The sequence below is a fragment of the Nothobranchius furzeri genome, chromosome 1 (assembly GCF_043380555.1).
Source record: "Nothobranchius furzeri strain GRZ-AD chromosome 1, NfurGRZ-RIMD1, whole genome shotgun sequence".
Classification (NCBI taxonomy): Eukaryota; Metazoa; Chordata; class Actinopteri; order Cyprinodontiformes; family Nothobranchiidae; genus Nothobranchius; species Nothobranchius furzeri.
In genome coordinates this window covers 80,788,222-80,811,050 of record NC_091741.1, presented here as the reverse complement: position 1 = coordinate 80,811,050, position 22,829 = coordinate 80,788,222, and the positions used below count along the sequence as shown (strand labels likewise).

The 22,829-nt window shown below is 40.8% G+C and overlaps 1 protein-coding gene across 6 annotated transcripts in view; it reads right to left on the bottom strand.

The window, feature by feature from the left end:
- atp8a1 (ATPase phospholipid transporting 8A1) overlaps positions 1-22,829 on the bottom strand; it is a 146,386-nt gene that overhangs the window by 30,486 nt on the left and 93,071 nt on the right. For all 6 annotated transcript variants that reach the window (XM_054739252.2, XM_015949802.3, XM_015949820.3 and 3 more), the window contains 4 exons: positions 21,790-21,854; positions 14,338-14,510; positions 12,634-12,817; positions 7,465-7,575 (listed from right to left, as the gene is read on the bottom strand). In XM_054739252.2, the coding sequence (XP_054595227.1) occupies positions 7,465-7,575; positions 12,634-12,817; positions 14,338-14,510; positions 21,790-21,854 (533 nt within the window). The remainder of the gene's footprint in view (positions 1-7,464; positions 7,576-12,633; positions 12,818-14,337; positions 14,511-21,789; positions 21,855-22,829) is intronic.

The following is a 22,829-nucleotide window of genomic DNA, read 5'->3' as shown; positions in this document are numbered from 1 at the left end:
TATAACAACATGCTGGAACTGCAAAAACCATCTCATAATAATTTAAAATTTCTGTTATTTTTCTTTCACAGGAAAGGCTTTGATGATAATAAATGTGCTATACTGTTATTTCTAATGCTGCCATTAGAATCTGTACAAGTCTGTATCTGAATTTGTACCTGTGGAGGTTTTGATGAATACCTACACAATTTCTATGAGTGATAGTGAGGATGAGTGGAAAATGTTATCAGACCTGAGACAGGATCATCAAGTTAACAGACCTAAAACCCATTTTTCTGCCACACTACATTCTTTATTGTCGACTAAAGACATAAAACTCAAGAAGCAGCAAGATTTATCACTCATAATTTGTACATATAAAAGAGAAAACTGCTCAAACAAATATATCCCAAATTACTTCTAATGTGATGGATATTCCAATGATGTTTGCTTTAGTTTAGCTTAATAAAAATAAATATTCCATGTAAATATGAATGATGCAGTAAAATTTGATATTAATGTGGTTTGGTTTGAAGTGGTGACCTGTAACTAACATGTCAGACTAAGGAAAACCTCCAACTGAAGGAAGTAATAGGGGTCAAAATTGGACCAATCAGAACAACAAACAGTAGACGTGAACAGGACTCCCCAACCTCTTAATCTATGAATTACACACACATCTCACTTAAAGCTACAATGGCAAATCTGCAAAAGTAGCTAGCTTAAAACTGTTCCCATGCCTTTTAACAACGTTCTAACATATTACAGCTATGAATTTATTGTAAAAATTAAAAAATATTGGGCCATCCGATTGTCCGTCTCATTGAAACACAGCACTTCCACATTTACCTGGGTCCTCCACTCGTTATGCACTCATGCATTTTGCAACAGAACACCAGTGCTGTGAGAGGTTCTCCACTCATTAATGTCAGAGAATGAGAAACAGTCGGCTGCTGCCATTTCTACTTTAGAACAAACTACTAATGTCCCAAAAAGAAAAACACCACTTAAAGTCACAGACAACAAAAGATGTTTGGACCTAAAAACCACGACTTGTATTTAGCACTCTCTGGTTTATTGCAGGTTGGGGTAGACAAGAGGGGTGAGAGTTCCATGACCGTGTTTGTGTTTAAAAGCTTGCTTATTTTGCAGATTTGATATTGCAGCTTTAAATTCTTATTATAACACCTACCACTGTGAGAATTCAATGAACATAGTCGCATGACCAGAGTCACTAGGTAATCTCAAAAAAGAGTGTGTCAGGACAGAAAAAAGTAATACAAACCATGTGTTGAGTGTAAATCAGGCTAATCACTCCAACTTGGGGGGCTGAACATAAAACAAGCTACAGAACAGAAGGACAGCAGCACACTCTTAATTAATATTTATTGTTGCAGAACTGATTTATCTGAGACACTCTGCAGTGAAACTGACCACTAACCCTGAAATATCTGCAAGCTGCTAATCCAACTTTGCACCTCGGTCTGATGCTTTGCGATCCAGGCAGGCTTTTACTCATGCCAAAACTGTCAAGAGAACATAAGGGGAGCTGTGTTTTTGGCCATGGCCTACCAAGAATTTCCTTGCTTCATTTAACATCATTATGAAGGCATGAACTGCTACAAATTCTCAGATTGGGACAAAGACTGTTTGACAGCCCCACCCGCCGCTGCCACTGTCAGCACGTCCAATACCAGTCTGCACACTGGCCTGTCCCACTGCATTGTGAGAGTGTGTGCATGAAAACAAATGGTGGTAGTGGGGGTTCACGGCTGCAGACGAGTCTTGTCTTTATGAATGTGTGCCCAGACCCAGCCACACCCAACCAACACAGGTCCCAGCTCAAGCTCCATCAGGGATCCCACATTTTGTGAAATCACTTTTGAAGTACAGTTAAATAAGGAACCACAATGCTCTGATTGGATAAACCTCAAATACAACAACACACAGATGTTTGGATCTCAGGATGCAGTTGCATGGGTCTGTGTGTTGATGAAGCTCAAGTCATGAAGCAAGTTCAACTATTAGCATGTCTCAAGTAATGGCAACGAGAGGCTAGTGGGTAGGTCAAACTGCTGAATTAATTACAGCCCTGCTCAATAAGAGCATTTGGGCTGATACATTGTTGTGCTAAGTTTAAAAAGGTTCCTATTCAAAGCGTGTGGTAACTGCTTCTGTGTGAGTATTTTGGCCTAGTCGTCAAAGTCCCAAAGGCTTCTCTCCCCCCCCCCCATCTCTTGAGGGACAGATGCATTGATTTGCTCATTAGGGGAAGTATCAGGCAGGGTTTTACTTCCCCTTTTCTTCTCCTCATTGAGTGCCACTCAGTGGAGGGGTGTGGCTGGCCTCTTTCCCCCAGTGCACATCGTGAAAACAGCGATGGAGCAAAGTGGGTGCAGGAATTTAGAAAAAAAGAGGATTGGGAAGGGGCGAACAAGGAAGAAGACTTGAATATTCATCAGCAAATGAAAAATCATTGATTCCAAGGCCGCTTCACAGAGCTGCAGTGTTGTGTAGGAGGTCCGGATGGGAGGTGGGGGGTGGGAATGACATTTGTCCCAAGCAGGACGAGTCCTTATACTCTTAAGTTTAGCTCTGGAAAGTTGCTAAAGGAATTCGTACACAAAGCAAGCAAAGAATAAAGGGGGAGCTAATAAATATGCTGAAAATATGTGGGGATACAAAAAGAGGCCCTGTGGATTAATTCTGTGGACCCAGTCGGCGAGTTTTGCTCTCGTACTCCACACCGCCTCCAAATACACCAAGCTCAACTCCATAAGCTTTCATGTAATTGCCTCATAAACGCCACTTGTCCCTCACTCAGCTACGTAGTGCCCAATAATGTGTCAATCAATCAAATGGTCACAACAATCATTTGAATGTAGTTGCTAGGGCTTCTCTTACAAAGATTTGTTAGCCTTAACGTGGCTGATTTCAGTCCGTCTCACTACTGTTCTTTAGTCAGATGGGAACTTTAACGGCGCTAAAACCCAATAGAGTAATTCATAAGATACTGAACTAATGTGTTTAAAAGTAAGTTCACAAAGTTTTTTGGGTGATCAAGATAGAAAGTCATGCCTCAAGCATGACCAGTTCCAAATCTAATTTAGACAAAATAAACAAGTGGTTTCACCTGCTCATCAACAAATAAAGAGGGACTTTTTTATTCTTACTAATAATTAACCATTAATGACCTTCAGAAAACCCCTAAATGGTCCAAAACCTTCAAACCAAGCAGCGCTCACATTCAAGACCCACAAATCCCAAGAGTCCCTAGCCCTCCTTCCTTGTGTCTTTTATAATGAATCAAAGACCCAGGGGGAAAGGGAGAGGGATGAAAAGAGGCCCTCGTACCGGTATTCACCCACTGTATCGGACAATGATGCTGTAAACAAAAGTTAAAATTGCCATCAACCTCTTTGATTCTCTCCTTGAAATTTATCCTGAAAGTCGAAGAGGAAAAACACAAGAGCTCAAATGGAAACCTATTAGTGCAACAAACACAGCTTTTACTCATACCCCAAGGCTGCTGGTGTGTTATATGTCAGGGTACAGAAACACAGAGGCAATGAAACAGCAAAGAAATGTCCTATTATCTCCTTCAGTCGCCTGAAGGAGGGCAGCGTGGCGTGGGGGAGTGCTCTTCAGTTTTTAGAGGGAAATAAAAAGGTGCACCGGAGCTATAGATGTTGTGTTTCTGTTGTTGACAACAGACCTGGTACGTTTCTAAGAGCAGGTGCAGTTGCATGCAAAAGAGCTGCACAGGTTTGACTGGATTATACATTTAGAATTCATAAAGAGTAAAAAGTAAGATGATCAGGTTCTTTATTGTTGGAAGCGTATACATTTAAAGAGCTTTCCATCTCTTTTTATCCTAAATGTTAAATAAAGCACCATAAAGGTCAAATCTGAATAAAAACAAAAACAAATGAATCCATATTTAGCTCAAAATAAGATGTCAAACAAAATGGCTTTGCCAACAAATAATTTAATCAGCGGAAAACTGAATTATATTCTGGATTTGTAAGCGTAACTTGTATTTAACCTGATCTGGAAAATGACTGTGTGATTGAACAGATGCCATAGATTTATTACTGCAGTTGTAGTCTGGAAAAAATAACATTAATCAATGACCCTTCTGCACTTTATGTCACCGTGATCATGAAGCAGACACGCTGGAATGTTGAAGGCACCGCCAACTGATTTTTCATGGAACATAAACAAGAACGAGGATAAAAGCCATCAGGGGTCAAGTGTCACAGAAAGGGATGAACAAAAGAAGATGCTAACATGCTCACATTTCAGTAGCAGATTATGTTGATTGCCAGTGGCTTAACATGTGAAAAGGAGACAAAGTGTAACTCATGTTTTTTTTCTTTTTGTTCTTTTGCTTTCATTTTTTTACAACATGGTGAATTCAAAGACTGGAAAAATCTCTCTAAATTTCTACCATTTCAAATACCTCAGCAGTGATGGAACCTTGATTCTAAACTTGCAATCAAGAGCCCATTCTGTTCTTTGTAATACTCCATCAATAAGATAGAGACAATACGACGCCTCTCAAGAAGGGGGTTGGGGCTTCTCCGGCGGCAGTCTCTCTGGGGTCTCCGTGCTCCCGGGAAGGACCTCTGGATCTCTGGGGCTTAAAACTCCTCCATCTTCTGTGGGAGCAGGTCTGTGGCTCCTTATACTTACTAATGAACACTCCTATATGAAACCTTACATACACAAGCACATGTATGCACGCAGGTGCTCACACGGTGCTCTCAAAAGTATGGACTTGGGCATTTTTGACACATAATCTAAGGCTGTGGTTGGCACTAAATTCACTATAAATTATTACTGTGTGCTTTTCAGCACCTGTGAGAGTAAAACTGTAAAACTGTCCTTGGGACTCAGACATCAGTTTTAAAGCCAGACAGGAACCAGGAAAAAAGAAAAAAAAAGACAATAAGACTCCATTAATACCTCCTGGAGTTTGGACTATGAAGTAAAATCAACATTAAGATGGAGGTTTTTTTTCAATAAGGCAACGTTACACTTAATCAAGACCACATAAGTAGGTAAAAGCTACAGTGTTAAAAGTTGTCACAACATATCCGCTTCTCACAAGAATAATATTCTACCCTGATTAAAGCTGCTATAGAGCTCCAGACGTCACGTGACTCTCAGAGAGTAGACGCCATGTTGGCAGGCAACAAATGTAAACAAACTGAACGGGATCGGCTTGGATTTTACTTCGTTGGAGTTTACTTCACACTTTAAAACCGAAGAAGTCGTTTTATATAGTCAGAAATTAAATAGACTAAACATCTCCGTCCCTTACCGTGCCCCTGGGATACTTTTTAAAAACGCCAGAAGCTGTCGGAGCGGACTTCTTACTGGACCTGGCCGGGGAACCCCTTGGGATTCCCCTGGAGGAGCTGGCTCAGGCGGCTGGGGAGAGGGAAGTCTGGGCCTCTCGACGCTACTGCCCCCGCAACCCGACTCCGGATAAGCGGATGAAAATGGATGGATGGATGGGCAAATAACAGATTTACACCTAAGTAGTTTAAATAGAGTGCTGTGCTGTTTGAATGTATAAACTGAACGCCAAGAGAAATCACTAGTTTGATTTTTTTCCGTGAATAAAATAAAAATGTCAGGCAAGAGCGTCTCAGGATCTGTCTGAGATCTGTCTCGGTGAGACAGATAATGGCAATACAAAGTGCTTTTTATGGGTGATCTGGCAATTGATAAACCATTGCTTAAAAATTAAATACAGCTTAGCCGGTTAATTGCTGTGATCATAAAACACGTAAACGGCAGCACGCAGAACTCACGAGGAAACGTTTTACATGATGTTTACTTGCTGCTGTGAGTAATAAGACAGAAAAAGCCACGCCTAAATAAGTTTAGGAAGCCCACTAAGAATCATAATAAAAGCATTTAAAATAAATACCATACACAGTTGAGGAAACGTTGGTTTAAGTAATGATATGAAGTGGTCGCTGCATAAGCGAAAACCTTTACTCTCGGGATTCCACAACTTCATTTCAGCCCGGTCACTAAAGTGTTTTATTACAATGATCCAACGTTTGCGGCGCTCCGGATCATAGGGAATCCTGTAGATGGCTCATTCCTTATGTCGTCCGTGTCTGTTCTGCATCCTGGGGCACAACAGGAATCTACCATATTTCCTGTTTGATTGAGTTTTCTGACAATAAAAAATAGTCTAGCTGCGGGCTTCTGCCTGCCAATATGGCACTGTTTCGATTTGAACTGTTGCATGCCGGGAGAATTGACGTCAACTCCCGGAGCTCTATAGATAATTTGGCAACCAAATTAGCTTAAAACATTGCTTTCATGCCTCTTAACAACATTTTAACATTGTATAGATATAAATATGTTGTGGAATAAAAAAAAACAATTAAAATAATAAAGTGTTTCTCGTGCTTATGCCTAAAAATCTCTGTCATTAGCACGTTTCGGGCCAAAGACAACTATTGCATCATCTAGTTGTATATCCTGCCGAACCAGCGCACTTCCCTGGGTTCTCCACTCACATATTTAACAACAGATCATCACTGGTGTGAGAGGTTATCTGCTCATTAATATCAGAGAAGGAGAAACAGCCGGCTACTACAACTTCATCTTTAGGACAAACTACCAAAGTCTCAAAAAGAAGACACAGACTGGTGTTTGGCACTCTCTCGTTTCCTCTGGCATTGCGGGTTTCTGGTTCCAGCAGAAGAATCTCAGGGAAGATACTCGAGGGGAGGGGTGAAAGTTCCGTAAATATTTTAAATAAAAAATGACAGTATAAGCTACATGCAACTGCACAAGTGGTCAATTGGAGACAATTGTGTGATGGGTGTTTAGAATAATAAGTTTGTCAGTATAAAAGGTAACATCAGTAAACCACAACTGGGCGTCACTGAGAACGTGAACTTTGAGTCAGTAAAAATTTCTCCAGTGACACAAACGTGGTGTTTTCATCAAAGAAACTATGGACTGATAGAAGAAAACATCTGAGCACAGGCAGTGATAAAGGTGCTGTTGAAAGGACGTCCTTAGCCTGTCTGGTCACTCTTGGTGATAGCTCTGATGCAGCTAAAGCAGCTATCTGCACAGTCTCTGGTTTCTGTCAGATCCCATCAAACCCACCAACAAACCAGTGCTGGGATCAACACGTCCAAAACTATCCACACAGAATTCAGCCTGGATGAACTTTAGATACCAGGGCTGAACACATAAAATATACACTAAAAAAAAAAACAAATGGTACAGCTCTGTTTTTCTAAAAGCAGACTTTATGTTTGTTATAAATGTAGATTAAAACCCAGCGAGTAGAGCTGTAAATCTGTCCAGATTTGTTAAAACTCAAACCACTCACCAAAGAGCAGAACCAACTGGCAGGAAACGGCTGTACAAGAGCCCAAACATAAAACTCTAATGAGGAGAGTTTTTGTTTACTCTCAGTCTTCAAAGACGCTGTGTACTTACCTCAATGATGTAGAGAACAATGTTCTTGTAGAAGCAGTACAAAATGCACTTGGCCACACGGTTGTAGTTCCATGCTCCGTGGACGAGCAGCAGATTCTTCAAGTATTTGAACTGCGTGGGAGGCAAACAGAGTGATGAATGAAGGGCAACCATCTGATTATAATACATTTTAAAATGCTCTTCACATTTACAGATAATGACTGGAACACTATAGCGGTATTTTGCCTTTTTACAACAAAATATGCATTAACTGATGGGATATTTAGGCCGTATACCTCAAGAACACATTCCTCAAATGTCCAGTCACTAACTGTAGGGTCAAGCTTTAAGTTACTGTAATTACAGGAGTTCTTATAGGGGCACTGATCTCCAAAAGCTGAACATAATAGTTGAATGGCTTCATGATTACTCAATTATGTAGAATTTTTGGTGCAACATTGCAGCTAATCGGAATCCTGACTGGAGCTAAACCTTAAGGCAGTGTTTTATTACGTCCTCTTGCAAACAGACAAAATGATAAGTTCTTAAAATGCATGACTGTAGGGCTGCAGGCAAAAAAAAAAAAAACAGAATTATCTGATATGATGATTTATTATGGTGTTTCTGCATTCAGCACTTTGTGACTGTTGTCTTGAACAAAGCTCCGATCGGCAGCCACAGTGAAAAGGCTCGCTTAAACACACACGAACGTCTCCAAATAATAAAAACCACAAAGCCAAACACAAACGCAACATTGACCCAGAGATTCCGTGATTATCGAGCAGATGCGTGAGAATACACGTAACAACCGCTTAGAGATGGAACAAGCTAGTGGCTAATGCTTGTCCGCATCTTAATACATCGATTATTAGATTATTTTTCTCAGCTCTACTGAGCACCCCAGCTAAACAAACCAACACGCTGCCTAAAGCTTGCTCTGACTGGTTCATTGGTGTGTCTGTTGTGCGGACAGAAGCAGACTAGTGTGACTTGGCTGAGTAAAAGTGTGTGTCGGTAGATGCATCCAGAAATAATAGCACAGGTGACAGAATGCAAATGAACCATTTTACGGTCTCTAAGCTTTGGTAGATCGTCATCACTTTATAATCTTTAATGATCTTATATCAAGCGCCTCGTGATTTTAATCTTGAGAGGCGCTATATAAAAGATTGTCTTCTTCTTCTTCAAAAGTGTGAAATAGCATGATATGAAAGTTTTAATATCATTCATAATATATTCATTTATGTCTTATTTATATCCGTAACTACACATAATAAACAAGAAAAATGCATCATTTGGCAAACTGCAAATCTAAGATGAACAAACTCAATAAAATGATGGCATCCATTAGGAGGAGAGTAACATGCTCATTTGAGGGTCTGCTCATGTTTCAGCATCACCACCAAGCTCTTTGTTGAAATAAAAGCACAGAGGTGGGCCTCAGTTTGTGTGACCCCCCCTTTGCTGGATCAAACATCAGTTCACACGGAGCCAAGTTGATGACAGATGGACAGCAGAGGTGCCTCGACCCCAAACCTCTTAACACTACACTTAAAAAGACAGATAACTCCGAGTTGTCAAGTATAAAACTAGAAAGAAGCTACCTAACAATCTACAGCAGCAAGGAACACATCTGACATTCTGGAACATTTTCATAATTCATGTACAGGGATAAGAAAAACAAGTTATGTCATTTCCTAGGATGGATGTCAGTCCAGTCAGCAAATTACAGTTAATGTACTGTAACACTAAAATACCAGTGGAAGTCTGGAGGTGAAATTTAACCTAAAGACACGAGGAGACCACCTGGTTTTGAAGGGGGGGTGGAGGGTGGGGGGGGGGGGTGTTATATTAATGCTAGTAACAAATAGAAATGACTATTATGTCAGATCATGGAAATGTTGAATTTGAGTGTTCACCAAGGACATATTATTTAATCTAGGGCTGAAACGATTCCTCGAGTACCTCGAATAATTCGAGTACAAAAAATCCTCGAGTCAAATTCTCTGCCTCGAGGATTCGTTTAATTCATATTTAATTAATTCATGGCTTTGCAAACGCACGGGGTCATGTTTCACCCGGACCAAAATAAGTGACGCACATGCCCACTGGACTGAATGCACACGCGAGTAGCGAATGTAACTTAACTTTCTCTTAAGCCATGGCGGACAACTTGAACCCCGGTGGAGTGCGAAAAAGACAGAAAATGTCAAAGGTGTGGGACAATTTTTCACGTCGTAAGGCAGAAGACGTAGTCCAGTATAAATACTGTAAAATGGATTTAGCCTACCACAACACCACATCCTCCAAGCTGCAGCACATGTAAATGTCACTTCTGCAAGCGGACTCGGAGCCTCTACAAGTTAATGCATTTTAGCCTGTATTTCTATATATTCTGTGGACACTGTGCAACTTTTTCGTTTGTAGCACTCAGTTTCAGCTCACACCGTACGTCTGGTAGCAACACGTCGGACTTAAAATGTGCTAAAAAATAGCAGTTTTTACACAATATGTCGGACTTTTTATTGTGTTGTTATTGATATTTGTTGTCCCTCAGGATTGCTGCAGGAGGACACGGATATTTATGAGTGGTGGAGGAAAACAAAGAAAGTAAATAAATGTTTTGTGATCAGTATAATTTGACATAACCACAGCAAACATGCTTTCTCGACATTCCTTGTTATTGTGTGAGAGAAAAAAGTGTAGAAATTAAAACGGACGTGTGTTAATAGGGAAACTGCCGGCGAGCTGTTTGCGCCGTGAGCGGTTCGGGTTCTGTTTGGGCCGCAGCCGCTCGCAGCGCTACTTCAACAGTTATCCTCCTAGTTTTTGTCTGGCTTGCAGGCTAGCAGATTCTCGCACGAGGGGAAAATCGGCTCAGGTTGTTTACTTATTTTTTGCACAGGCATTTGTTTACTGTGAAGTAAAGTTGAAGTGCTGAAGTTTTGCAAACTTAATTTTGAATAAAACTTGAAGAATAACTGGCAATTGCTCATTTTGAGAGGTCTTTCATATTTTATAACATGCTATTTTATATAATGGTTTACAAACACAAAAGGGTAATTTATTAGAGTACTCGATTAATCGAAAAAAAGATTCGATAGAGTACTCGATTACAAAAATATTCGATAGCTGCAGCCCTAATTTAATCTGATTATTATTTAGTGATATGAGACAGTATTTTCTGATTTGAGATTAGTTAAGAGGCTCAGAATTGTGCAACCTTTAAAAACTTCATTACCCATAAGGCTTAGTGTGTTTCCCAGAAGGCTTAGCAAAAAAACGCGAAGTGGGTGGAGTTCGAGAAAAACTGGCACTAAGTGACGTGATTTTCCTGTAAGGTGTTCTAATTCACTAAAGTTTGAGTTCAACTGCAAGACAAGGTCTCGTCTCATTTATTTTGAAGAAGCTCTGTTGAGCTACAACAATCAGAGCCTATTGAATAGCAATTGCATGCTCCAATACTGAAAGAGTCCTACTGGTTTCTCATACGCTAAAGCCCCTAAAGCTTTGATAGAAACACGATGCACTGAGCGTGTCGTTGGTGAACAGAACCACAACACAGAAACTCAGTGGCTTTTGTTGTAAACACGTATCACATATCGATGCAGAGTTTCAGATTAACTGGTAACCAGGATGCGAGTGTTTGTTTAATGACATTTAGACAGAATCTGTTTCTGCAGCATCATGCTGGGAGTCAGGTGTCACCAGGTGCCTGTTTTACAGGTGTTACCACTTCACTTTATCAACTAAAATCCTTCCAGACACTTGATCCATTGGTACTAAGAACAATGAGCAAACCTATTGCTTACACGTCCTACAAGAGGAGGCAGCGACGGGAATGGCAGCCATTGAAATGCCTTGCTGTCAAACTGATGGATAGATGCACATGCAGCTCCATTGGGACATCTTTTGATGAATTACTTGTTTTAAATTACACAACTGGTATCCTTTGAAGGAAGGAATACCATACACAAAGAGGGTGCAACGGTGGCTCTGGGGTTAGTAGATTGCCCTGTAATTGCTGGGTTGCTGGTTCAAACCCAGGCTCCTGCAATCATGCATCTTTTGTCCTTGGGCAAGACACTCACTCTTGTTGCCTACTGGTGGTGGTCGGTGGGACCGGGGGTGCTTGTGTACAGCAGCCTTGCCTCTGTCAGTGTGTCCCAGGGTATCTGCGGATGGTTCGCTGTAGTATAAAGCACTTTGGAGTCCTCGGTTTTAGAAATGCACTTCACAAGTGCATTATCATCCATTTTTACACCACCTTTTGTGTTTTCTTTAATCAAAGATCCTACTATGTTGTGACATGATGAAATTACAGTTATTTTTACTACTCTTATACTTTACCGTTCAGCGCTTTGTTTGAAAGGAATTTAAAACTAAAGTTATTAGTATTATTACAATTACAGAAACATTTTGTATAATCACACGATGCCCTGCGATCTGTTTGAAGTATTTGCTGTACACCACTGTCAGCTGCAAACACATCAACTTTTAGCTCAGTCTCTGTAAAACTGAATGACAAGCTTTGATGACTCACGTAGCGACATCGCAACTCTACCACTGACTTGTTTGCTTTGCAACGCTGATGTCTTATCTGCACAAATAAGCAACAAAGGAATTCTAGAGTGCTGTGGAGCTGCTAATGCTAACAGGTAGCTTCTAGTCGAGACTTTCTTTGCGGTTTCCTGGACGCTAAATCAACAAGAGCCTTCTGCGAGCTGTCGTGAGTCAAGATGGGTGAGTCCATGAATGTTGTGACAGCATGGAAGTAATTTTCACTTTAGAAGTGGGGGGGGCGGGGGGATCTTTACAGTATGTTCTAATGGGAAACGGGCTTCAACACAAACGGTTGTTTTCTGCTTGGTCCTAGAGCTCAACCAGTGTCAATTTCATATAGCGTAATATTGTTTTTGGATGGTAAAAAGTGCAGGGGTCAAAACTTGACTTTGGCAAAAGTGGGGGGAACATGTCCCCCCTGTCCCCCCCAAAATTACATCCATGTGTGACAGTGTGACGTAGATCTTTCTGATTACTATCAGAAGCTAATGCAGTACACTATTTTGATGTTCGGCATGCATGAAAAACACAAGAGTGACCGATCATATTTAAAAATAAGTAAAAAAAATGTTTTTTCAGTGAATGTAGAAACTGGTGACCTTTCCAAGCCTCTCCCGGAGCTCTCACCTGAGCAATGGAGTAGTCAGAGGAGTTAGCTGCCTGCAAACCCTCGTTGCCTGAGATTCCCACACCAACATGAGCTGTCTGGATCATTCCTACGTCATTTGCACCATCGCCAATGGCCAAAGTGATCACCTTCACCTGTTTCTTTACCATTTCAACCACCTCAGACTTCTGAAGAGGAGAAACTCTAGAAAACAAAAAAAAGGAAGATGATCATTAGTCTTTTTTCATTACCTTCAAACATGCAGTTTTCATGAGGCACGACTCACATTCCTCAACTAACACCAATCAAAGAACAACCCTTTCTTTTGGTGTAGAGGTTTCCACAGTGTAAAGATCAGTGGAATACATTTATTTGGTAGAAATTATTCGTTTGTGTCTTTAGATGTGATAACTTCCTATAAACCGATCCTTTCAGTAAGTAGGTGACAGTCCAGTTTGAAAAATAATGGTCAATTCCCGAAGTTCTGGTAATAAAAAATTATTATTCACGTCTACATTACACACTAAGAATGTAGACGTATTTAGGTCAGGCCTTTATAAAACCTTCAGTAATTTATCAACATGGTGCTCAGACAGTTATTATGTATTCTGCTGCTGGTTGAATGAGATGAATAACTGTGTGTGAGAAACATAAGATTGCCGGGCAGCTAGTCTCTGCAGAAGTGTTACACCTTTCCATTAGAGCTCCTCTGTGCCAGGCCAACTGGCTGCTGACACAGCAAAAATCTGTCTGCAGCTCCCAATAGAAGTATTTCCTCCTTTTTTCTGACTCTTTCAGTGGAGTCAAAATAAAATAAGTCAAAGTTGAAATAATGTTGTATTTTGGAACTGATTAACAAAACATTTCAGTACATTTAGATGCTATGCACAGCTTCTGTTAACGTATTTATTCAGTTCCCGTATGGAACTTAGAATATTTCTGTCTTCACTTTACCATGTAAGGACTGCCTCTAACTCTAATTCTTTAAAAAAGACCATCTCTGCATGAATTGTTTACTTATGCTTTGCAGCAAAACATGCAAGTTTTACCTTTGTGCACCAAATTCAGCAAAAGTCTCTGGAGATAATGTTGGAAACTGCATGCCTGTCTCTTAGAGTTTAACTGTTAATATTTATGTTCTCTGAGGTTTAAGAGGTCTCATTCATCCCTCTGGTGTATCATCTTGCCCACAGAGCCGGCTCAAGGCAAAGGCTGGTAGAAGAGGGGGAAAAGTAAATACAAATGTGACATTATGTACGCAGTAATAGTGTGGCAAGTAAAAGTTTGCATTTGTTCTGAAAACACGGTGCTGAGTTCAGGCCCTGTACACCGTCATGGTCACTTGAGTGCTTAAGTACTTCCTACTGTTTATGTGGCCTCTGCAGGTCACTAGGGCACCTTTATGATGTAGCCCTTTTAATTTATTGGTGTCATACTTTTTTAACACCTTCAGCTAGAAAAACCAGACCTATGTGGCGAAGAAGTACGGTAGTTTAAGTAAACAGTTTACATATTAACTTAAAACTTTGTGCCAAATTATTTTGATTTTAGAGTGAATTTCTACAACTTTGGTCTTGGGAGTTTCACCTCAGTTTGAATGCTACAATGTTTGCTACTGTATGACTTTTTAATTATGTCCACAGCTGCAGCTCTCTTCGAATGTCTCAATTGTTCTTGTTCCTTCCTTTTCAGGCTTATTTTATTACGCGAGGGGTAAATCTTACCTGCAGCAAATGACGGCTTTACAGGACAAGGCGAGATCAAGGAAGTACTGCCGCACTCCGAACGTCAGAGCGTATTTAAGACTCTTCCCATCAATAATGAGAGCAAAGTCGTTTTCCTTGTAGACGGCATCTCCCAGCATTCCACAGTGGTGGCTGAGTGTTTCCCTTGTTGCCTGTGTGATTAAAACATATCACTGTGTTGAGCCTTATCGTTTAGGCTGTAGGAGGATACATTTGAAACTACCACACCCCACATTGATTTACTTGTATAATTTCTACTTAATGGTAACTGGCCAGTATTTGTACAGCACTTTCTCAGGGTTCTACAACCCCCCCAAGGCGCTTCACAACACAATCAGTCATTCACACATTCACACACTAGTGATGATGAGCTACAATGAAGCCACAGCTGCCCTGGGGAACACTGATGGAAGCAAGACTGCCAAAGACAGGCGCCACCGGTCCCTCCGACCATCACAAGCAGACAAGGCAGGTTAAGTGTCTTGCCCAAGGACACAACAGCAGCATTCTCTGGTTGGGATCAAACCTGCAACCTTCCGATTACTGGACAGCCTGCTCTACCTCCTGATCTACTGCTGTATGTAGATATGCTAGTGTCATAATAGAGAACTTGTTTTCCATAACTCTTATTTTTCATTCTTTTGACCAAAGTGTACCTTCCTCTGGACACTGCAAATCATTCCAAACTGTTTAAAACATTGTGAATGATTTACACAGTGGTTTTCCTTTTACTATTCTCAGCAGGACAATGGGACTGCAGTAGCTCAGGAGGTAGAGCGGGTTGTCCAGTAATCTGAAGGTTGCAGATTCGATCCCAGCTCCGACCAGAGAATGCTGCTGTTGTGTCTTTAGGCAAGACATTTAACCCACCTTGTCTGCTGGTGGTGGTCGGAGGGACCGGTGGCGCCTGTGCTCGGCAGACTTTGGCTCTATCGGTGCGCTCCAGGGTAGCTGTGGCTACATCGTAGCTCATCACCACCAGCGTGTGAATGTGTGTGTGAATGTGTGGATGACTGATTGTGTTGTAAAGCACCTTGGGGGGGATGCAGAACCCTAAGAATGTGCTATACAAATGTATAATTCTCCATCTGTAATGTCAATGAAGTCGACTTTGATGCATTTAGATGAATTTGATACTGCAGAAACAACAAAAACTGAATAATTCATCTGTTTTTCTAACATTTTGAACACCAACAATTGAGTTTATCTCATCACACTATTCCTGACTTTAAACAGGCCTTAGTGTAGCTTTGACTGATGTCATTTCAAGTCTTCTTGATTTTGAGTGTTAGACATTCATCAGATAAAAACAAAGTCTAAATATATTTCAGTTATCCTCTAGTTTTAATTAGAAGGTCAGAACATTTTTTACTAGGATCATGAACGTTTATATGATTAGGAGAACAACTAGAAAATGTGTTGGTGTACAAAACCACATAAATGTATGATAATGTATGTCTAGCTTGCATTTACATTATTATAAAAAACAGACACATCTGTTTGCTGATCCCAAACTGCTGTGGTACAGCTGCTCTGGATATACTGGATGTTTATTATGATTGTCATATTTATTACACCAAGACTCTGGCTATGAGGCATTATGAACAAAGCCTGTTATCTTCAAACTATATACAAACAAGATGATGAGCGATGATAAAAAGATCTAAATATGAGACTGACAATAGGATCAACTGTCCTGATACAGTGTCTGAATAGACGCAGCGATGAGATCATCACCATTTTCATCTAACTGTCCTCCAATTCAACACATGGTGAAGTCATCAGTAAAAAAATAGATATTAACAAACCCTTTCAGATGGAAACTAATATCATACAGATAAATAACACTTCATTTGACTTAAAACGTCTCATAAAACGGTATAATTGATAATCAGAGGGACATACTTTTAGCCTAGCCTGCCAGACTCGTCCTCTGTTTAATTCTGCACAGAGAAAGAGTCTGGTTACTTACAGGCAGAGGGGCACATGAGGGGCAGGACTAGGCAGCTCAAAAATAACCAGTCAAAAAAAAAAAAGACGGAAATGCCGCATGTACCGCATAACGCTGTAGTTTTTTAGCTGTAGTCAAAAATGGCGTCTGGCAACGGCGCAAACATCCAAATTTTTTTTAAGAAGAAATACTTTTAGCGCTTTTACTTGTGGTTTTAAAGACCATCAAGTCATTTAGAACAGAGGAAAGAGCCACTGCAAACTCCGTCGCTGTCTTCGTTGTTTATGAGAAACTGAGCATCGCTGTGAGTGACGTCCGCGACGCTTTAGTTTTTTAGCTGTAGACAAAACTGGCGTCTGGCGACAGGGCAAACATCTTTTATTTCTTTAGAAAGAAAGGCTTTTAGCGCTTCTACTTGTGGTTTTAAAGACGTGTCCAAGTCATTTAGAACAGAGGAAAGAGCCGCAGCAAACTCCGCTTCAGTCGCCATGTTTATGACAAACTCGGCGTTGTGGTGTGATGTACGCTGCTCAGCACTGATTGGCTCGGTTACAATTCTCAGGGGGTGGGGCTATTTGAATAGGAGACCCTTTCTCAGTGCAGAATTAAACAGAGGAGAAGTCTGGCAGGTCAGGCTAACATATTTTACCATAATCTAAAGAATATCTTACAATAATTGCTCTCAAATCCAAAAATTATATATGTGGTTTTAATTGTAAACAGATAGGTAACAATCAAAGATTAAATGTGTTTAGCATAAGGTGCGAAGCAGATGCCCAAACAGCTGAAATCATTTAAAAAATGGTGGCCATTAAGAGAAACCGAGGAGGAAGGGGTCTGGCCTGGTGTGGAGGTCAGAAATGTCAAAGCATTGAGATTGTACCATGGGGACCACGCAATTTTCGCTTGGCATAACAAAACTCTGAAACCTCAGCTTAAGGGAAATATTTGGAGAGGGGGGCTTTACGTTTCACAAAGCGAGAGCAGAAGAGTGAGAGACATGCACGGAAAGAGATGATGGATTAACACAAGAGAACGTGAGCAGGATACGAGCAGAGAGCAGCTGTGAAGACTTAACCATCCCTGATGGGATCTGTATAACAGCAGGAGACGGGGAGCTGGGGACAAGCACATGTGTTTTAGGGCCAGAGTGTCCAAAGGTTCTGATATTTACATTCAAGTAATACTGCTTCATCTGCAGTACTGGGGTACTTCCAGATTACATCCCAGTGTCGATGCATGAATACTCTCTTGTATACACCATGTGTATGAGAAAGAATTCACTTTGTTTGGAACACAACCGATCTGCCATACAATGTGATAAAGAGAGTTTACCATTTCCTCAAGCAGGACGCTCATTTACTCCCTTAATTCCACTGAGGAATTTTATCACTAATGCTACATGTCTGCTGCTAAAGCTTCTTTGTTATGGCTATAATCACCAGTTCAGCCCATGTGACGAGCTAGTGTTTGGTTTTGGAATGGGAATGTGGTGTCCATTCAGACATCCACAAGAGTGTCCCGTAAAGACTGAGCTCCATTGTTGATATAGGCCTTGAGTGATATAGCCAACAGGACGTGACACTCACATTGTGGAATCTGGACATTTGTATGGATGTAATGTCATCATCTGTCTTTGACTTGGAGGCCCACTAAAAGGATGTTTTCAACTTAGTTTAAAGGTGTGCTGACTCACACTTAGCACAGCCAGGTTACAGTAGCAACCTGGAGTTTTGCCCTTTTTAAGAATCATGTATGATTTTTTTAGGAACACATAAAAATTATAGTCTTACCCATAATGCAGGCAATACGGCAATTGTTTTTGATAAGCCCGCCCCTCATCCCATAGAGCCCCATGCAATTTATTGGTCAAAAGCATTCGACATCCACTTATGTACAGATGTCTATCAGAGCGTGTGCACGCGTTTGCAGAAATGATTGAGTGGCATTTTGGAGCCGATTGCAAAGACATAGCAAACCCTGGAGTGGCTACAACCACCTTCACAGCCACAGAAACTACGGATTGCACGACTACCTGCTTCTGCTTGACGACAGACAAAGTAAAGAAAAGCCCAAGGGCTAAACATCCTAAGAAGGACCTTAAATACCAGAAAATAATGTTGCCTGGACTTGCTTTCAACAATGGAAGGATCTCTGCCTAAACTTTTAATTCGGATAGAGATTACCTTCTGAAATATATGTTTAAGTGAGATAAATATCCTAAAACAATCTGTGTTTTCTCTGATGATCATCTCTACACAAGGCTAAAAAGAACCCAATAAATCTCTTTGAATGGTTTGAGATCTCTCACCGAGACCCTGCTCAATGCTCTCAGTCTTGGAGAGCTTTCTCTTTCTGAGTTTTAACAAACTGCCTTATGTAAGCATCTGCTCAACCACAGCAGAATGGAAGCTGACATTTCAAAGCACTGGTCTGTGTGCTTTATGAATGCAACGACCCCACATTCTACCTCAGCTCCATTTATCACGCCTAACGAACGCCTGACAGAGCGAAGGCCGTCCGTCATCACCCAGAGGCACCCACCCACCCCTCCATCCACTCCTTTGTGCCATTTCCCTCATCTTGTCTGACAAACTGAACCCAGCAGAGTCCTGGCTTCGGCTCCTGTGCTTGGCTCTTTCCTGCTGAAATTGCAGGGACTTGCCCTTTTCAATCTCAGGAACAACAGACGAGGCCCTCCTGCGAGGGGGTTAACAGACTTCACTGCTTGGTGTCTTAAAGTTAAATGTGGATTTTAGAACGCGTGTTGATTTATGTGGAAAGCTCCTGTGGATTTATTCTTTAAACTTTGAGACAGTTATTTTAAAAGTTTGCCTGTTAGGGAATTATTTAAAGGTGTTTTTACTAAATGCATGACTTTGTTTAGGTAAGTAGGTATTTGTTTATTTGTTGTTCTACAATCTGATTTAAACTTTACATCAGCTAAATTAAAACTAGCCCATTTTCTTCACTCTTTTCAAATGAATATGCTGCATTCTCTCACGTTCCATCGAAATCTAGCAGTAATGATTCTTCATAGCAGATACAGAAAATGCAAACAGGCAAAATTATAAAAGGAAGACTTTACATAAAGAGTAGTGACAGTGCCAGTCAAACATCTAGTAAAACAAAGGCAAACTTAGCATGTGGTAACTTAAAGTGATGATGCGTATTTCCCTGGCGACAAGGGGCAGTACATACCTAAATCATTGTAAGCTAGCTGTATTTTTGTGTTCGAGTAAGACCTTATCAACGGATGGCCATTAGCGTCAAAAATCCCTTGGAGCCCAATTTTCAAACAAGTACCTCATCAGATCGTTCAACCTACAGTAAAACAAGCACATCAGACTCCCTTTCATCACTGGCAAAGAGTGAAGAGGTAAATGTGTAAAACAACAACGCTTATGAATGGTGAAAGTTTTGTAACCATTTGTTACAAATCAGTAAATGCATTTTGTCCTCATGGGCTTCAGTAGAAGGAAACGTGGCATCTAATATGGCATCTCCCAAAGACTTGGATCCACTCTCATATATTGTAGACCCGATTTTTATGGTTATATGTAGGGATGTCCCGATCAGGTTTTTTTGCCTTCGAGTCCGAGTCATTTGATTTTGAGAATCTGCCGATACCGAATCCTAATCTGATACTTTCGATGCATAAAAAAAAAAAATAAATAAAGAAAGAAAAGGTAAAAACAGTTCCAGAATGTTCCTTATTTTTTTTATTTAATTACCTTTTTATTTTAATTTTTAACAACAGATCACTTCGATGAGGTAGCTTAAACAATCAAGTAATAAATAACACAAATTCTTCATTTTTGGACTTTATTGCAGATATAAAAAGTCTAATATCAAAACAGATCGCACTTCAACTTAAAATACCTGGCAGGGGTCTATTTTGCCTCGGCCCCCAAAATGCTTAGATACGTCCCTGGTCATGGGACGGAGTTTTGAAGATGATCTGAATTGTATCAACTATATAAATACTACATGCTGATAAATTATTGCTTCATATAGGCACAAACGTGTAGTGGGATAAATCTACCTACATTTTATTTTTTAAGAACTTTGTTTGGTTTTCTTGGTTTTTATTTTCCTATCTTCCTGTCCTGTCTGTCTCTGATCTTCCTGCATCTCCCAGTCCTCCAGAAAAACTCCTGTCTGCTTCTTTCTTTTTCACCTCACAAGTAACTTTTTAACTAGCAGATCAAACTGATCTATTGACCGCAAAAAAAACTAAGTGTGCACTGCGCTGCCCGGCTGCGCCAGAGACGAGCGCTGCAGCGGAGGCAGCGCGAGCGCGTCCACACGTCATGCTCAAATACGGACAGAACTTACCAGAGAGAACATGAACAGACACGAACGACTGTGTGTTAATTATATATTTTTTGGTGACGCCACTTAGAAACTTAGAAAATGTTACTGTGGCCGTGTGCAGAACGCAGCTGGAGTTCATGAATAATCTGCGGTCTGCCTGCCGCTCTCTGCATCTCTGCTCAAAAGAATCCCCGCTATGCTGAGTCCATATAAATAATATAATATCGGTAGAAACTGGATCTTTTTTGACCTCCTTCTGGCTGTAAAAGTTAAGGGCATCAGAGGAGCCTGACAACCTTTAAGGAGAACCAAGTTGCTCTCCTGTAATTAGACCCCAGTATCCGAGTCCGGATCGGGGCTTGGATCGGGAAGCCCGAGTCCCGATCGAGTCTGAAACCACGTGATCGGGGCCGATTTCCGAGCATGTGATCGGATCGGTACATCCCTAGTTATATGTTACAAAGCCACCAATATTCTTCTGAGCAACATTTCATTCATTTACAACAACATTTTAATGGATATTTCCAGATATTAATGGTAAAAACTACACATTGGCTGTGTCCAAATTCAGGGGTAGCTTGCTCATGAGGTCTGATTTTAAGACCAGTGACGTCACAGCACCATGACAAAGAATGTCCAAATTCAAAATGTGCTCAGAATGCGGTCTTGAAATCCATTCTTCTTCTCCTGATTTTGAGAACAGGTGTGGTGTAGTCTGCTCACCTTTACAAATCCCAAGATGCACTGCGGGACATCACACAGATGGATATGAAATAACAGTAGCGTTTTCATGTTTTTCAGTACCACAGTTTACTCATGTCATGAAGCTAGCTTGAGTTGACATGAAATTGGTAAGAGCTTTTAGACTTAAAAAAGGCAAATAATACTATACCAGCATCTCATTGTGTCTCAGCTTTACATACAAATTGACCAGCGCTACATCTGCTGTAGCTTTTCAAACAGTAACAAAACAAGGAAAAAGTTTTAAACATGTGCGAGCTCAATTTCTGCAGCTTCTTCTTAGTGTGGTAGGAGTTGCTAGGTGACAGGAGGACATCCACTGAAGTAGGGGTGGGACTATTATTTAAGGCTAGACTGTCCAAATCCGGTTTAACCGGTCACGGAAGGACACAGCCATAGTCTCTTTAAGTTTGCAAACTTACGTCCAAACTGTCTTCGTTGATCACAAGCATGCCCATGTTCTTCGTCAGCAGTTTACAGGAATGTCCTAAAATAAAAGTGAAGAAAAATAAAAATAAATTTCTTTGCATTTCAAATGAAAATCTAGCATATAAATCTGATTTTAATATCCGTTTGTCATCTGTACACAAGTAAACACATTTAGAAAATGAAATCAAACAGGGAATGTAATATTTCAAAGGCAACTAATTAAAATGTTACAGCTGAGAGTGTTAAGGCATGACTGATGAGTTTGGTTTTACAAGAGTTTGTCAGTTTCCTGTTTTAACAGGCAGTTAAAGCCCTGGTTTACCCAACATGGCTCTCTGGGGAGCAGCTCTTGGCGGGGACAGACACCAAGGATCAGCAGCAAGTGGTGAAGGGAGCTTCTCGTTGGGGGGTTTGAACAGAAATGTTTCAGTAAGGAAGACTGAAACCTTCAGTTTAGAGCTTTGGTTGTGTGAGAAGGCTGCCATCTGTGGCGCAACCACAGGAATATTTGTGGGCTTCAACACTTTGCTTCTGTCTGGAGAGAGAGGTTGGTGCTTTTTGAGAGGGTTACCACATAACCTGTCTTTCTGAGAAGACATGGGTGGCACTTCTGTGAGTGAAAACAAGATAAAAGTATGCACGAAACACAGTTCAGAACAGATCGGTAAACACACACACCTACAGACTTAAAACCAAACAGGCTCACGGTCTGGGGGTCAGGTAGATTGTTTTGTGAAGTGCAAGGGTGCAAATGTCCAAAAATTTGCCTCCGTGTGGAAAATGTCTCCCTGTCTCTACCCCCACCCCATCCATTTTTGACACAGGCCTTCCGCTTAATGTGTTTACCTTTTAGCTCATTTGGAAGACTTTTTTTCTTCTTCCCTCTCTTTAAATTTCACCAAAGTCGATTCCTGGCTTTTTCTCCAGCCCAGGCGGAACTAAACACCACTCCCAAAGGCCTTGAGGAATGTGTAACAACACACATGTCGCAGTAATCTCAGATTTGCCAGGGGAGCAACTATTAAAGATACAG